This window comes from Chiloscyllium punctatum, chromosome 5, assembly GCF_047496795.1.
Source record: "Chiloscyllium punctatum isolate Juve2018m chromosome 5, sChiPun1.3, whole genome shotgun sequence".
Lineage (NCBI taxonomy): Eukaryota > Metazoa > Chordata > Chondrichthyes > Orectolobiformes > Hemiscylliidae > Chiloscyllium > Chiloscyllium punctatum.
Window position 1 is genome coordinate 1 of NC_092743.1, and position 18,120 is coordinate 18,120.

The 18,120-nt window shown below is 55.7% G+C and overlaps 1 protein-coding gene across 1 annotated transcript in view; it reads left to right on the forward strand.

The window, feature by feature from the left end:
• Positions 1–868: 868 nt before the first annotated feature.
• LOC140476712 (dynein regulatory complex protein 11-like) overlaps positions 869–18,120 on the forward strand; it is a 248,546-nt gene continuing 231,294 nt past the window's right edge. Inside the window, exon 1 of the mRNA XM_072569531.1 lies at positions 869–936. Coding sequence (XP_072425632.1) covers positions 934–936 — 3 coding nt within the window. The 5' untranslated portion in view covers positions 869–933. The remainder of the gene's footprint in view (positions 937–18,120) is intronic.

Sequence of the window (18,120 nt, forward strand, 5' to 3'; positions counted from 1 at the left end):
CACACACACTCCCCCACACACACTCCTCGCCCCCCCCCACACACACACACACACATTCACTCCCCACCCCACACACCCCCACACACACTCCCCACCCCCCCAACACACATACACACTCCCCACCCCACACACACTCCACCCCACGCCCACACCCACACTCCCCACCCCCCCACACACACCCACTCCCCAACCCCCACACACAAACACTCCCCACCCCACTCCCACACACCCACACACACACCCACAGGGACCAGGCCAGTTTTCCCCCTGGGTTATTTTGTCACAGTGTGACCCACAGGCCCCTCCCAGACACAGCAGCTGCTCACACTGTTACACAGGGCTCTGGGTCAGAAACACTGACCCAGGCCAGGGAGGGGACACACCCCCTCACACTCCCTCTCTCACTCTTGCGTATCCCTGCCCTCTTGCCTGTTGCCCCTCGGTCAGACGGAGCCCACCCTGGTATTGCTGCTGTCTGTCCCAGAGACAAACACGGGAGGCTGGTGGTGAGCAGGGCTCAGTGCAGACCTGGGCCATACCCCGTCTGTGGGTCACCTCTCTCCTGGTGTCTGCCCCATTCAGGGTAAGGGACCATACTGCACCAGGCAGCTCTGGACAGACATTGGAAACATTAAGTCTGTGTTCCCTGAGCTTCGGCAGCAGTTCCTGCTCTTGTTTCTGGACTGACAGTGCTGTATGCAATGCCCCAGGATCTTTGTCTCTCCAGAGTTATCCCAGGTTGTCCCTAACACAGGGAATTGGAGGTTGGGGATGCTATTGAACAGGAGTGTGTCTGTAGGGACAGGGTGGGTGGGTGGGAAGGAACTGGAGATTTCTGAAGGAGGGTTGTGGTTTTTTTCACAGATTTGGAAAGGTTACAGCCAGAGGAAAAAAACCACGAGACAGCGGGACGAGGAATTTGAGTTTATAGGAATGGTCAGTACAGGACACTCTGTGTCTGTGAGTGTGAGAGACACTGATGGGGTGTGGGTGTGGGTGTGAGACTGTGTGTGGGTGTGAGTGTCTGTGTGTGACTGTGTGTGGGTGTGTGTGTGTGACTGTGTGTGTGGGTGTGTGTATGAGACTGTGTGTGGGTGTGGGAGTGTGTGACTGTATGTGGGGGGGGGTGGGTCTGGGAGTGTATGTGTGACTGTGTGTGTGTGGGTGTGTGACTCTGTGTGTGTGTGTGTCAGACTGTGTGTCTGGGGGTGTGTGTGGGTGTGGGAGTGTGTGTGTGACTGTGTGTGTGTGTGTGTGAGACTGTGTGTGTGTGTGTGTGTGAGACTGTGTGTGTGTGTGTGTGTGAGAGAGACTGTGTGTGTGTGTGTGAGACTGTGTGTGTGTTAGACTGTGTGTGTGTGGGGGTGTGTGTGTGTGTGAGACTGTGTGTGTGTGTGTGTGTGTGTGTGTGTGTGTGTGTGTGTGTGAGACTGTGTGTGTGTGATTTGAGGCTACGATGTTGTGGCCATAACGGATCGGGGGTTTCACAGGAGCAGGAATGGTTGCTTGACTTTCCAGGGTTTAGAACGTTTAAAAAGAACAGGGAGGGTGGAATAAGAGGAGGGGGTGCAACATTGCTAATCAGAGAGTGCATCACGGCGACAGAAACGAAGGTTGTTGAGGAAGGTTTGTCTACTGAGTCAGTATGGGTGGGAGTTAGGAATATTAAGGGAACATCCACCACATTGGGGGTTTTCTACAGGCCACCTAATAGCAGTAGAGGGATTGAGGTCGGTAGATTTTGGAAAAATGTAGATGTAGCAGGGTTGTTGTTATGGCTGACTTCAACTTTCCCAATATCGACTGGAGCCTCCTTAGGGCAGATGGTTTGGATGGAACCTTTTTTTGTCAGGTGAGTTCAGGAGGGTTTCCTTACTCAGTATGTAGACAGACCAACGAGGGGAGAGGCCATTCTGGATTTGGTGTTCTGCAACTAGCCAGGACAAGTGTCAGATCTCACAGTGGGAGAGCACTTTGGGGACAGTGATCACAACTGCCTCACATTTAGCATAGCTTTGGAAAGGGAAAGGAGCAGTTACCGAGGGAAGATATTTAATTGGGGAAAAGGAAATTATGACGCTATCAGACAGGAGTTGGGAAATACAGACTGGGAGCAATTATTCAGAAAGGACACAGCAGACATGTGGAGACTGTTTAGGCAGGTGTTGTGAGTGATGCAGGAATTTGTTCCTCTGAGACAGGTAAGAAGGGGTAAGATTAAGGAACTTTGGATGACGAGAACAGAGGAGCTTCTCGTCAAAAGGAAGAAGGGAGCTTATGTAAGGTGGAGGAAGCAAAGATCTAGCACAGCTTTAGAGGATTACAGGCTTGCTAGAAAGGAGCTCAGAAATGGACTGAGGAGAGGGGGCATGAGAAAGGCCTGGCAGGAAGGATTAGGGAGAACCCAAAGGCGTTTTACTCATATGTGAAGAATAAGAGAATGATCAGGGAGAAGGTAGAGCCGATCAGGGATAGCAGAGGGAACTTGTGTGTGGAGTCTGAGCAGATAGGGGAAGCCCTAAATGAGTTTTTTGCTTCGGTTTTCACCAAGGAGAGGGAACTGTTGTAAATGAAAACTTAGAGGAGCTGAGATACAGTCTTGACCAGATCAAGATTGATAAAGTTGATGTGCTAGAAATTTTGGAAAACATTAAAGACTGATAAGTCTCCAGGGCCAGACCAGATGTATCCTAGGCTGCTCCGGGAAGCGAGAAAGGAGGTTGCGAAGCCGCTGGAGAGGATATTTGCCTCCTCACTCTCCACAAGAGTCGTACCGGAGGATTGGAAGGAGGCGAATGTTGTTTCGCTTTTCAAGGGTAATAGGGAAATCCCTGGCAATTTCAGACCAGTCAGTCTTACATTTGTGATCAGCCAAGTTTTGGAAAGAATTCGGAGGGATAGGATCTATGGGCATTTAATTCAGATAAATACGAGGTGCTGCATTTTGGGAAAGCAAATCTTAGCAGGACTTATACACTTAATGGTAAGGTCCTAGAGAGTGTTGCTGAACAAAGAGACCTTGGAGTGCAGGTTCATAGCTCCTTGAAAGTGGAGTTGCAGGTAGATAGGATAGTGAAGAAGGTGTTTGGTATGCTTTCCTTTATTGGTCAGAGTATTGAGTACAGGAGTTGGGAGGTCATGTTGCGGCTGTACAGGACATTGGTTAGGCCACTGTTGGGATATTGCGTGCAATTCTGGTCTCCTTCCTGTCGGAAAGATGTTGTGAAACTTGAAAGGGTTCAGAAAAGATTTACAAGGATGTTGCCAGGGTTGGAGGGTTTGAGCTACAGGGAGAGGCTGAACAGGCTGGGGCTGTTTTCCCTGGAGTGTCGGAGGCTGAGGGGTGACCTTATAGAGGTTTACAAAATTATGAGGGGCATGGATAGGATAAATAGACAAAGTCTTTTCCCTGGGGTCGGGGAGTCCAGAACTAGAGGGCATAGTTTTAGGGTGAGAGGGGGAAAATATAAAAGAGACTGAAGGGGCAACTTTTTCATGCAGAGGGTGGTACGTGTATGGAATGAGCTGCCAGAGGAAGTGGTGGAGGCTGGTACAATTACAACATTTAAAAGGCACCTGGATGGGTATATGAATAGGAAGGGTTTGGCGGGATATGGGCCGGGTGCTGGCAGGTGGGACTAGATGGGGTTGGGATATCTGGTCGGCATGGACGGGTTGGGCCGAAGGGTCTGTTTCCGTGCTGTACATCTCTATGACTGTATGACCCGTAGTGTGATTAAAGGCAGTCAGCATGGCATTGAGAGGGGCAGGTCATGCCTCATAAATCTTACTGAGTTCTTTGAGGAAGTTACAAGACAGACCGATGAAAGTTGAGCAGTGGATGTGGTGTATATGGACTTCAGCAAGGCACTTGATAGGGTTCCCCATGGCAGGCTCATTCATAAAGTCAGGAGGAATGGGATAGATATCTGGATTCAGAATCGGTTGGCTGACATAGGGCAGAGAGTGGTTGGAGATGGGAAGTATTCTGCCTGGAGGTCAGTGTTGAGTGGGGTCCCACAGGGCTCTGTTCTTGTGCCTCTGCTCTTTGTAGTTTTTATAAATGACTCGGATGAGGAGGTTGAGGGGTGGGTTAGTAAATTTACAGATGACACAAAGATCGTCGATAGTATAAAGGGCTACTGCACGCTGCGGCGCTGCATAGACAGGATGCAGAGCTGGGCAAAAGTGAGGACTGTAGATTCTGGAAACTAGAGTTTAGATCAGTGTGTTGCTGGAAAAGCACAGCAGGTCAGGCAGCATCCGAGGAGCAGGAAAATTGATATTTCAGACAAAAAGCCCTTCATCAGGAATGCAGAGCTGGGCTGAGAAATGGCAGATGGAGTTCAACCTGGATAAATGTGAAGTGATGCATTTTAGAAGGTCAAACTCAAATGCTGAATATAGGATTAAAGACAGGGTTCTTGGCATTGGGGGGGAACAGAGGGATCTGGGTGTGCAAGTACATAGATCCCTCAAAGTTGCCACCCAAGTGGATAGGGTTGTTAAGAAAGCATATGATATTTTGGCTTTCATTAACAGGGGGATCGAGTTTAAGAGCCGCGAGGTTTTGCTGCAGCTCTACCAGTCCCTGGTGAGACCACACTTGGAATATTGTGACCAGTTCTGGTCGCCCTACTATAGGAAAGATACAGAGGCTTTGGAGAGGGTGCAAAGAAGGTTTAGCAGGATGCTGCCTGGACTGGAGGGCTTGTCTTATGAAGAAAGGTTGAATAAGCTCAGACTTTTCTCTCTGGAGAGAAGGAGGAAGAGAGGAGACCTGATCAAGGTGTACAAAATAATGAGAGGAATCGATAGAGTCAATGGCCAGAGACTTTTCCCCAGGGCAGGATTGACTGGTACGAGGGGTCACAGTTTGGAGATATTAGGAGGAAGGTATAAAGGAGACGTCAGAGGAAGGTTCTTTACACAGAGAGTTGTGAATGTATGGAATGTGTTGCCAGCTGTGGTGGTGGACGCAGAGTCATTGGGGACATTTAAGTAACTGCTGGACATGTACATGGAGAGCAGTGAGTTGAGGGGTGTGTAGGTTAAGTGACTGTATTTTACATTAGGATTAAACCTCGGCACAACATCATGGGCCAAAGGGCCTTTACTGCCTGAAACAAATCAGCCCGAGGGCATTTAATACTCACCTTGGAGTTACATATACCTGCACACCCCCCCAAACACACATACACACACACACTGACCCTCACTGGGGGACAGTCCCACACGCACACTGACTCTCACCGGGGGACAGTCCCACACACACTGACCCTCACTGGGGTACAGTCCCACACACACTGACTCTCACTGGGGTACAGTCCCACACACACTGACTCTCACTGGGGGACAGTCCCACACACACACTGACCCTCACTGGGGGACAGTCCCACACACACACTGACCCTCACTGGGGTACAGTCCCACACACACTGACTCTCACTGGGGGACAGTCCCACACACACTGACTCTCACTGGGGGACAGTCCCACACACACTGACCCTCACTGGGGTACAGTCCCACACACACTGACCCTCACTGGGGTACAGTCCCACACACACTGACTCTCACTGGGGGACAGTCCCACACACACACTGACCCTCACTGGGGAACAGTCCCACACACACTGACTCTCACTGGGGTACAGTCCCACACACACTGACCCTCACTGGGGTACAGTCCCACACACACTGACCCTCACTGGGGAACAGTCCCACACACACTGACTCTCACTGGGGGACAGTCCCACACACACACTGACCCTCACTGGGGGACAGTCCCACACACACACTGACCCTCACTGGGGTACAGTCCCACACACACTGACTCTCACTGGGGGACAGTCCCACACACACACTGACCCTCACTGGGGGACAGTCCCACACACACACTGACCCTCACTGGGGTACAGTCCCACACACACTGACTCTCACTGGGGGACAGTCCCACACACACTGACTCTCACTGGGGGACAGTCCCACACACACACTGACCCTCACTGGGGTACAGTCCCACACACACTGACTCTCACTGGGGGACAGTCCCACACACACACTGACCCTCACTGGGGTACAGTCCCACACACACTGACCCTCACTGGGGTACAGTCCCACACACACTGACCCTCACTGGGGTACAGTCCCACACACACTGACTCTCACTGGGGTACAGTCCCACACACACTGACTCTCACTGGGGTACAGTCCCACACACACATTGACTCTCACTGGGGTACAGTCCCACACACACACTGACTCTCACTGGGGGACAGTCCCACACACACACTGACCCTCACTGGGGTACAGTCCCACACACACTGACCCTCACTGGGGTACAGTCCCACACACACTGACTCTCACTGGGGTACAGTCCCCCACACACTGACCCTCACTGGGGGACAGTCCCACACACACACTGACCCTCACTGGGGGACAGTCCCACACACACACTGACCCTCACTGGGGTACAGTCCCACACACACTGACTCTCACTGGGGGACAGTCCCACACACACTGACTCTCACTGGGGGACAGTCCCACACACACACTGACCCTCACTGGGGTACAGTCCCACACACACTGACTCTCACTGGGGGACAGTCCCACACACACACTGACCCTCACTGGGGTACAGTCCCACACACACTGACCCTCACTGGGGTACAGTCCCACACACACTGACCCTCACTGGGGTACAGTCCCACACACACTGACTCTCACTGGGGTACAGTCCCACACACACTGACTCTCACTGGGGTACAGTCCCACACACACACTGACTCTCACTGGGGTACAGTCCCACACACACACTGACTCTCACTGGGGGACAGTCCCACACACACACTGACCCTCACTGGGGTACAGTCCCACACACACTGACCCTCACTGGGGTACAGTCCCACACACACTGACTCTCACTGGGGTACAGTCCCCCACACACTGACCCTCACTGGGGGACAGTCCCACACACACACTGACCCTCACTGGGGGACAGTCCCACACACACTGACTCTCACTGGGGGACAGTCCCACACACACACTGACTCTCACTGGGGGACAGTCCCACACACACACTGACCCTCACTGGGGGACAGTCTCACACACACTGACTCTCACTGGGGGACAGTCCCACACACACACTGACTCTCACTGGGGTACAGTCCCACATACACACTGACTCTCACTGGGGTACAGTCCCACACACACTGACCCTCACTGGGGTACAGTCCCACACACACTGACCCTCACTGGGGTACAGTCCCACACACACTGACTCTCACTGGGGTACAGTCCCACATACACACTGACTCTCACTGGGGTACAGTCCCACACACACACTGGCCCTCACTGGGGTACAGTCCCCCACACAACACTGACTCTCAATGGGGTACAGTCACACACACACACTGACTCTCAATGGGGTACAGTCACACACACACACTGACCCTCACTGGGGTACAGTCCCACACACACTGACTCTCACTGGGGGACAGTCCCACACACACACTGACCCTCACTGGGGGACAGTCTCACACACACTGACTCTCACTGGGGTACAGTCCCACACACACACTGACTTGCACTGGGGGACAGTCCCACACACACTGACTCGCACTGGGGTACAGTCCCACACACACACTGACCCTCACTGGGGTACAGTCCCACACACACACTGACTTGCACTGGGGGACAGTCCCACACACACTGACTCGCACTGGGGTACAGTCCCACACACACACTGACTCTCACTGGGGGACAGTCCCACACACACTGACCCTCACTGGGGGACAGTCCCACACACAGTGTCACTAGGATCCAGTGAGTGTGGATTTATTGGTGTGGTTTCACTCACTCTTGCTTTGGGCTTGAATCTGATATCTCTGTCTCTCTCAGCTCTGGGTTTAATCCTGGTCTGTCTATGTTTCTGTGTTCTGAAGCTTGATCCTGGTTTGTCCCTCTCTGTGTGTCCGTCTCTGTCTCTCTCTCCCTGTTCTGGGTGGTTTCAGTATTTCGGATACCCGCGGCTGTGTGTGTGGAGCAGAATGGGATTAGATGTTTGTGGGATGGGCAGCACTGAGCAGACAGACAGTGTTGGGGAGAGTTTTGATGCTGGGGTGTGAAGTTTGTGGTTTCTGCCCTAACCCTGTCGAAAGTGAGCAGCAGAGTAGAGTGAGTGCCACATTCTCAGTGAAATTACTTCCTCATCAGTTGAGAAATGAATGTATTTTGGTGGTTGGTATTTCTCTCCATTAGTGAGTGTTTAGTTCAGCTTTTTAAATAATTGCGTGTTCCGAATGATATTTAAAATACATTTGCGAAGCAATGAGGCAATAAACTGCTGAGATTTTTTTGATGACATACGACCATTGACAAGACATCAGTAGTGGAGGAAGTTGTTCCAGATGCATATTAGAAAGTCATTACCAGCATCATTTACAGCAGTGTCTGATGATAGAGACTAGCTGCTCTCTGCCTTCACTCTTAATGGGACTTGCTGCCAATCGTGGGTCTGGACTCGCTCCTGTTCCATCCCTGTTAATGTAACATTTATTACAAAAGCCACACTCTTGCCGAATCGACAAATTGCATTCCGCTTAAAAAACATTGATTTTCCTATTAGCCCCATCTCCATGGTAACAGGGCAAATAGGATATAGATTGCAGGAACATATAGATAACGTTTTCTGCTAATATGAAAATTATACACAAGTCAGGAAATTAGTTGAGTTGCTCCGAGCTCGGAGGGAGACCACTGCGGTCGGTTCCTCTTCACGACCTCAAGAGAGCCAGGGTTAAAGGCACAGTCCACTTCCCCCTGAGAGATACCCCCCCAGGGGAGGAGGGGGTCAACAGTGGAACGAGGGTGCACTGAAACGAGGGGGGGTTTGTTTGGAGGGAGTGGGGGAGTGGAAGAGGTAGCACTGAGCATTGTCATGAGGGGCTGGAGAGGGCAAGGGAACTGAGAGAGGCAGCTGACTGGGGCAGGTCTGCCCCGGAGAGGGGGGCAGTGGGAAATACAAGGCCACAATCCCACAGCTTCAGAGAAAATAAACATTGGAGCCAACTGCATTCGGTGACCCACCTTCACAATGGAACCAAGAGAGACCTTGGTTACAACCCTCAACCGAGAAAACAATGACACTGCAGGAGCACGGCACAGAGTGAACATCAGGACAGTGTGACCCGGGACAGTGTTTGACCCGGGACAGTGTTTGACCCGGGACAGTGTTTGACCCGGGACAGTGTGTGACCCCGGACAGTGTGACTCGGGACAGTGTGAGTGACCCGGGACAGTGTGAGTGACCCGGGACAGTGTGACCCGGGACAGTGTGTGACCCGGGACAGTGTGACCCGGGACAGTGTGTGACCCCGGACAGTGTGACTCGGGACAGTGTGAGTGACCCGGGACAGTGTGACCCTGGACAGTGTGACCCATGACAGTGTGAGTGACCCAGGACAGAGTGAGTGACCCAGGACAGTGTGTGTGACCCGGGACAGAGTGTCCCAGGACAGTGTGACCCAGGACAGTGTGAGTGACCCCGGACAGTGTGACCCAGGACAGTGTGAGTGACCTGGGACAGTGTGACCCAGGACAGTGTGTATGACCCGGACAGTGTGAGTGACCCACGACAGTGTGACCCGGGATAGTGTGACCCGGGACAGTGTGAGTGACCCGGGACAGTGTGAGTGACCCGTGACAATGTGAGTGACCCAGGACATTGTGAGTGACCCGGGACAGTGTGAATGCCCCGGGACAGTGTGAGTGACCCACGACAGTGTGACCCGTGACAGAGTGACCCGGGATAGTGTGACCCGGGACAGTGTGAGTGACCCAGGACATTGTGAGTGACCCGGGACAGTGTGAATGCCCCGGGACAGTGTGACTGACCCACGACAGTGTGACCCGTGACAGAGTGACCCGGGATAGTGTGACGCGGGACAGTGTGAGTGACCCGGGACAGTGTGGCCCAGGACAGTGTGAGTGACCCGGGACAGTGTGACCCAGGACAGTGTGACGTAGGACAGTGTGATTGGCCTGGGACAGTATGAGTGACCCAGGACAGTGTGACCCAGGACAGTGTGAGTGACCCAGGACAGTGTGACCCAGGACAGTGTGAGTGACCCGGGACAGTGTGTGTTACCCGGGACAGTGTGACCCAGGACAGTGTGAGTGACCCGAGACAGTGTGACCCAGGACAGTGTGACCCGGGACAGTGTGAGTGACCCAGGACAGTGTGAGTGACCACGGACAGTGTGACCCAGGACAGTGTGAGTGACCCGGGACAGTGTGTATGACCCGGGACAGTGTGAGTGACACACGACAGTGTGACCCGGGAAAGTGTGACCCGGGACAGTGTGAGAGACCCGGGACAGTGTGAGTGACCCGGGACAGTGTTAGTGACCCGGGACAGTGTGACACAGGACAGTGTGACCCAGGACAGTGTGACCTGGGACATTGTGAGTGACCCGGGACAGTGTGGCCCAGGACAGTGTGAGTGACCCGGGACAGTGTTAGTGACCCAGGACAGTGTGACCCAGGACAGTGTGACCCAGGACAGTGTGACCCGGGACATTGTGAGTGACCCGGGACAGTGTGGCCCAGGACAGTGTGAGTGACCCGGGACAGTGTGACCCAGGACAGTGTGACCCAGGACAGTGTGACCCGGGACAGTGTGAGTGACCCGGGACAGTGTGAGTGACACAGGACAGTGTGACCCAGGACAGTGTTACCTAGGACAGTGTGAGTGACCCGGGACAGTGTGACCCAGGACAGTGTGAGTGACCCGGGACAGTGTGACCCAGGACAGTGTGAGTGACCCGAGACAGTGTGACCCAGGACAGTGTGAGTGACCCGGGACAGTGTGAATGACCTGGGACAGTGTGAGTGACCCACGACAGTGTGACCCACGACAGTGTGACCCAGGACCGAGTGACGCGGGACAGTGTGACACGGGACAGTGAGAGTGACCTGGGACCGTGTGAGTGACCCAGGACAGTGTGAGTGACCCGGGACAGTGTGAGTGACCCAGGACAGTGTGACCCAGGACACCGTGAGTGACCCGGGAGAGTGTGACCCCGGACAGTGTGACCCAGGACAGTGTGACCCAGAACAGTGTGAGTGACCCAGGACAGTGTGAGTGAACCGGGACAGAGTGACCCAGGACAGTGTGACCCAGAACAGTGTGAGTGACCCAGGACAGTGTGAGTGAACCGGGACAGAGTGACCCAGGACAGTGTGACCCAGAACAGTGTGAGTGACCCAGGACAGTGTGAGTGAACCGGGACAGAGTGACCCAGGACAGTGTGACCCAGAACAGTGTGAGTGACCCAGGACAGTGTGAGTGAACCGGGACAGAGTGACCCAGGACAGTGTGACCCAGAACAGTGTGAGTGACCCAGGACAGTGTGAGTGAACCGGGACAGAGTGACCCAGGACAGTGTGACCCGGGACAGTGTGAATGACCCGGGACAGTGTGAGTGATCCGGGACAGTGTGACCCAGGACAGTGTGACCCAGGACAGTGTGAGTAACCCGGGACAGTGTGAGTGACCCAGGACAGTGTGACCCGTGACAGAGTGACCCGGGACAGTGTGACCCAGGAGAGTGTGAGTGACCCGGGACAATGTGACCCCGGAGAGTGTGACCCACGACAGTGTGAGTGACCCGGGACAGTGTGAATGACCCGGGACAGTGTGAGTGACCCGGGACTGTGTGACCCAGGAAAGTGTGACCCAGGACAGTGTGTGTGACCCGGGACAGTGTGACCCTGGACAGTGTGAGTGACCCGGGACAGTGTGTGTGACCCAGGAGAGTGTGTGTGACCCGGGACAGAGTGTCCCAGGACAGTGTGACCCTGGACAGTGTGAGTGACACAGAACAGTGTGAGTGACCCGGGACAGTGTGTGTGACCCAGGAGAGTGTGTGTGACCCGGGACAGAGTGTCCCAGGACAGTGTGACCCAGGACAGTGTGAGTGACCCTGGACAGTGTGACCCATGACAGTGTGACCCAGGACAGTATGTGTGACCCAGGACAGAGTGAGTGACCCTGGACAGTGTGACCCATGACAGTGTGAGTGACCTGGGACAGTGTGACCCAGGACAGTGTGACCCAGGACAGTATGTGTGACCCAGGACAGAGTGAGTGACCCTGGACAGTGTGACCCATGACAGTGTGAGTGACCCGGGACAGTGTGTGTGACCCAGGACAGTGTGAGTGACCCAGGACAGTGTGTGTGACCCGGGACAGAGTGTCCCAGGACAGTGTGACCCAGGACAGTGTGAGTGACCCTGGACAGTGTGACCCAGGACAGTGTGAGTGACCTGGGACAGTGTGACCCAGGACAGTGTGACCCAGGACAGTGTGTGTGACCCAGGACAGAGTGAGTGACCCAGGACAGTGTGAGTGACCCAGGACAGTGTGTATGACCCGGGACAGTGTGAGTGACCCACGACAGTGTGACCCTGGACAGTGTGACCCATGACAGTGTGAGTGACCCGGGACAGTGTGAGTGACCCAGGACAGTGTGTGTGACCCGGGTCAGAGTGTCCCAGGACAGTGTGACCCAGGACAGTGTGAGTGACCTGGGACAGTGTGACCCAGGACAGTGTGAGTGACCCGGGACATTGTGAGTGACCCGGGACAGTGTGAGTGTCCCGGGACATTGTGAGTGACCCGGGACATTGTGAGTGACCCTGGACAGTGTGAGTGACCCGGGACATTGTGAGTGACCCGGGACAGTGTGAATGACCCGGGACAGTGTGAGTGACCCGGGACATTGTGAGTGACCCACGACAGTGTGACCCGTGACAGAGTGACCCGGGATAGTGTGACGCGGGACAGTGTGAGTGACCCGGGACAGTGTGAGTGACCCGGGACATTGTGAGTGACCCGGGACAGTGTGAGTGTCCCGGGACATTGTGAGTGACCCGGGACATTGTGAGTGACCCTGGACAGTGTGAGTGACCCGGGACATTGTGAGTGACCCGGGACAGTGTGAATGACCCGGGACAGTGTGAGTGACCCGGGACAGTGTGTCCCGGGACTGTGTGACCCGGGACAGTGTGAGTGACCCAGGACAGTGTGAGTGACCCAGGACAGTGTGTATGACCCGGGACAGTGTGACCCCGGACAGTGTGACCCATGACAGTGTGAGTGATCCGGGACAGTGTGTGTGACCCAGGACAGTGTGAGTGACCCGGGACAGAGTGTCCCAGGACAGTGTGACCCGGGACAGTGTGACCCAGGACAGTGTGAGTGACCCGGGACAGTGTGTGTGACCCAGGAGAGTGTGTGTGACCCGGGACAGAGTGTCCCAGGACAGTGTGACCCAGGATAGTGTGAGTGACCCAGGACAGTATGAGTGACCCAGGACAGTGTGACTCAGGACAGTGTGACCCAGGACAGTGTGTGTGACCCAGGACAGTGTGAGTGACCCGGGACAGAGTGTCCCAGGACAGTGTGACCCGGGACAGTGTGACCCAGGACAGTGTGAGTGATCCGGGACAGTGTGAGTGACCCAGGACAGTGTGTGTGACCCGGGACAGAGTGTCCCAGGACAGTGTGACCCAGGACAGTGTGGGTGACCCGGGACAGTGTGACCCAGGACAGTGTGACCCAGCACAGTATGAGTGACCCACGACAGTGTGACCCGGGATAGTGTGACCCGGGACAGTGTGAGTGACCCGGGACAGTGTGAGTGACCCGGGACATTGTGAGTGACCCACGACAGTGTGACCCGGGACAGTGTGAGTGACCCACGACAGTGTGACCAAGGACAGAGTGACCCAGGACACTGCGTGTGACCCAGGACAGTGTGACCCAGGACAGTGTGAGTGACCCAGGACAGTGTGAGTGACCCGGGACAGTGTGACCCAGGACAGTGTGAGTGACCCGGGACAGTGTGAGTGACACGGGACAGTGTGAGTGACCGGGGACATTGTGAGTGACCCGGGACAGTGTGAGTGTCCCGGGACATTGTGAGTGACCCGGGACATTGTGAGTGACCCTGGACAGTGTGAATGACCCGGGACAGTGTGAGTGACCCGGGACAGTGTGTCCCGGGACAGTGTGACCCGGGACAGTGAGAGTGACCCAGGACAGTGTGAGTGACCCAGGACAGTGTGTATGACCCGGGACAGTGTGACCCCGGACAGTGTGACCCATGACAGTGTGAGTGATCCGGGACAGTGTGTGTGACCCAGGACAGTGTGAGTGACCCGGGACAGAGTGTCCCAGGACAGTGTGACCCGGGACAGTGTGACCCAGGACAGTGTGAGTGACCCGGGACAGTGTGAGTGACCCAGGACAGTGTGTGTGACCCGGGACAGAGTGTCCCAGGACAGTGTGACCCAGGATAGTGTGAGTGACCCAGGACAGTGTAAGTGACCCAGGACAGTGTGAGTGACCCAGGACAGTGTGACCCAGGACAGTGTGAGTGATCCGGGACAGTGTGAGTGACCCAGGACAGTGTGTGTGACCCGGGACAGAGTGTCCCAGGACAGTGTGACCCAGGATAGTGTGAGTGACCCAGGACAGTGTAAGTGACCCAGGACAGTGTGAGTGACCCAGGACAGTGTGACCCAGGACAGTGTGACCCAGGACAGTGTGAGTGATCCGGGACAGTGTGAGTGACCCAGGACAGTGTGTGTGACCCGGGACAGAGTGTCCCAGGACAGTGTGACCCAGGATAGTGTGAGTGACCCAGGACAGTGTAAGTGACCCAGGACAGTGTGAGTGACCCACGACAGTGTGAGTGACCCACGACAGTGTGACCCGGGACAGTGTGAGTGACACGGGACAGTGTGAGTGACCCGGGACATTGTGAGTGACCCGGGACAGTGTGAGTGTCCCGGGACATTGTGAGTGACCCGGGACATTGTGAGTGACCCTGGACAGTGTGACCCGGGACAGTGTGACCCAGGACAGTGTGAGTGACCCGGGACAGTGTGAGTGACCCAGGACAGTGTGTGTGACCCGGGACAGAGTGTCCCAGGACAGTGTGACCCAGGATAGTGTGAGTGACCCAGGACAGTAAAAGTGACCCATGACAGTGTGACCCAGGACAGTGTGACCCAGGACAGTGTGAGTGATCCGGGACAGTGAGAGTGACCCAGGACAGTGTGTGTGACCCGGGACAGAGTGTCCCAGGACAGTGTGACCCAGGATAGTGTGAGTGACCCAGGACAGTGTGAGTGACCCAGGACAGTGTGAGTGACCCACGACAGTGTGACCCGGGACAGTGTGAGTGACACGGGACAGTGTGAGTGACACGGGACAGTGTGAGTGACCGGGGACATTGTGAGTGACCCGGGACAGTGTGTGTGACCCAGGACAGTGTGAGTGACCCGGGACATTGTGAGTGACCCGGGACAGTGTGAGTGACCCACGACAGTGTGACCCGGGACAGTGTGAGTGACCCGGGACAGTGTGACCCGGGACAGTGTGACCCGGGACAGTGTGAGTGACCCAGGACAGTGTGACCCGGGACAGTATGAGTGACCCGGGACAGTGTGACCCGGGACAGTGTGACCCGGGACAGTGTGAGTGACACGGGACAGAGTGTCCCAGGACAGAGTGACCCGGGACAGTGTGACCCACGACAGTGTGAGTGACCCGGGACAGTGTGAGTGACCCAGGACAGTGTGTGTGACCCGGGACAGAGTGTCCCAGGACAGTGTGACCCAGCACAGTGTGGGTGACCCGAGACAGTGTGACCCAGGACAGTGTGAGTGACCCGGGACAGTGTGTCCCAGGACAGTATGACCCGGGACAGTGTGAGTGACCCAGGACAGTGTGTATGACCCGGGACAGTGTGACCCCGGACAGTGTGACCCATGACAGTGTGAGTGATCCGGGACAGTGTGTGTGACCCAGGACAGTGTGAGTGACCCGGGACAGAGTGTCCCAGGACAGAGTGACCCGGGACAGTGTGACCCAGGACAGTGTGAGTGACCCTGGACAGTGTGAGTGACCCAGGACAGTGTGTGTGACCCGGGACAGAGTGTCCCAGGACAGTGTGACCCAGGATAGTGTGAGTGACCCAGGACAGTGTGAGTGACCCAGGACAGTGTGACCCAGGACAGTGTGACCCAGGACAGTGTGAGTGATCCGGGACAGTGTGAGTGACCCAGGACAGTGTGTGTGACCCGGGACAGAGTGTCCCGGGACAGTATGACCCGGGACAGTGTGAGTGACCCAGGACAGTGTGTATGACCCGGGACAGTGTGACCCCGGACAGTGTGACCCATGACAGTGTGAGTGATCCGGGACAGTGTGTGTGACCCAGGACAGTGTGAGTGACCCGGGACAGAGTGTCCCAGGACAGAGTGACCCGGGACAGTGTGACCCAGCACAGTGTGGGTGACCCGAGACAGTGTGACCCAGGACAGTGTGAGTGACCCGGACAGTGTGACCCAGCACAGTATGAGTGACCCACGACAGTGTGACCCGGGATAGTGTGACCCGGGACAGTGTGAGTGACCCGGGACAGTGTGAGTGACCCGGGACATTGTGAGTGACCCACGACAGTGTGACCTGGGACAGTGTGAGTGACCCACGACAGTGTGACCCAGGACAGAGTGACCCAGGACACTGCGTGTGACCCAGGACAGTGTGACCCAGGACAGTGTGAGTGACCCAGGACAGTGTGAGTGACCCGGGACAGTGTGACCCGGGACAGTGTGTGTTACCCGGGACAGTGTGATCCAGGACAGTGTGAGTGACCCGAGACAGTGTGACCCAGGACAGTGTGACCCGGGACAGTGTGAGTGACCCAGGACAGTGTGAGTGACCACGGACAGTGTGACCCAGGACAGTGTGAGTGACCCGGGACAGTGTGTATGACCCAGGACAGTGTGAGTGACCCGGGACAGTGTGAGTGACCCGGGACAGTGTGGCCCAGGACAGTGTTAGTGACCCGGGACAGTGTGACCCAGGACAGTGTGACGTAGGACAGTGTGATTGGCCTGGGACAGTATGAGTGACCCAGGACAGTGTGACCCAGGACAGTGTGAGTGACCCGGGACAGTGTGACCCAGGACAGTGTGAGTGACCCGGGACAGTGTGTGTTACCCGGGACAGTGTGACCCAGGACAGTGTGAGTGACCCGAGACAGTGTGACCCAGGACAGTGTGACCCGGGACAGTGTGAGTGACCCAGGACAGTGTGAGTGACCACGGACAATGTGACCCAGGACAGTGTGAGTGACCCGGGACAGTGTGTATGACCCGGGACAGTGTGAGTGACACACGACAGTGTGACCCGGGAAAGTGTGACCCGGGACAGTGTGAGAGACCCGGGACAGTGTGAGTGACCCGGGACAGTGTTAGTGACCCGGGACAGTGTGACCCAGGACAGTGTGACCCAGGACAGTGTGACCCGGGACATTGTGAGTGACCCGGGACAGTGTGGCCCAGGACAGTGTGAGTGACCCGGGACAGTTTTAGTGACCCAGGACAGTGTGACCCAGGACAGTGTGACCCAGGACAGTGTGACCCGGGACATTGTGAGTGACCCGGGACAGTGTGGCCCAGGACAGTGTGAGTGACCCGGGACAGTGTGACCCAGGACAGTGTGACCCAGGACAGTGTGACCCGGGACAGTGTGAGTGACCCGGGACAGTGTGAGTGACCCAGGACAGTGTGACCCAGGACAGTGTTACCTAGGACAGTGTGAGTGACCCGGGACAGTGTGACCCAGGACAGTGTGAGTGACCCAGGACCGTGTGACCCAGGACAGTGTGACCCAGGACAGTGTGAGTGATCCGGGACAGTGTGAGTGACCCAGGACAGTGTGTGTGACCCGGGACAGAGTGTCCCAGGACAGTGTGACCCAGCACAGTGTGGGTGACCCGAGACAGTGTGACCCAGGACAGTGTGAGTGACCCGGGACAGTGTGTCCCGGGACAGTGTGACCCGGGACAGTGTGAGTGACCCAGGACAGTGTGAGTGACCCAGGACAGTGTGTATGACCCGGGACAGTGTGACCCCGGACAGTGTGACCCATGACAGTGTGAGTGATCCGGGACATAATGTGTGACCCAGGACAGTGTGAGTGACCCGGGACAGAGTGTCCCAGGACAGAGTGACCCGGGACAGTGTGACCCACGACAGTGTG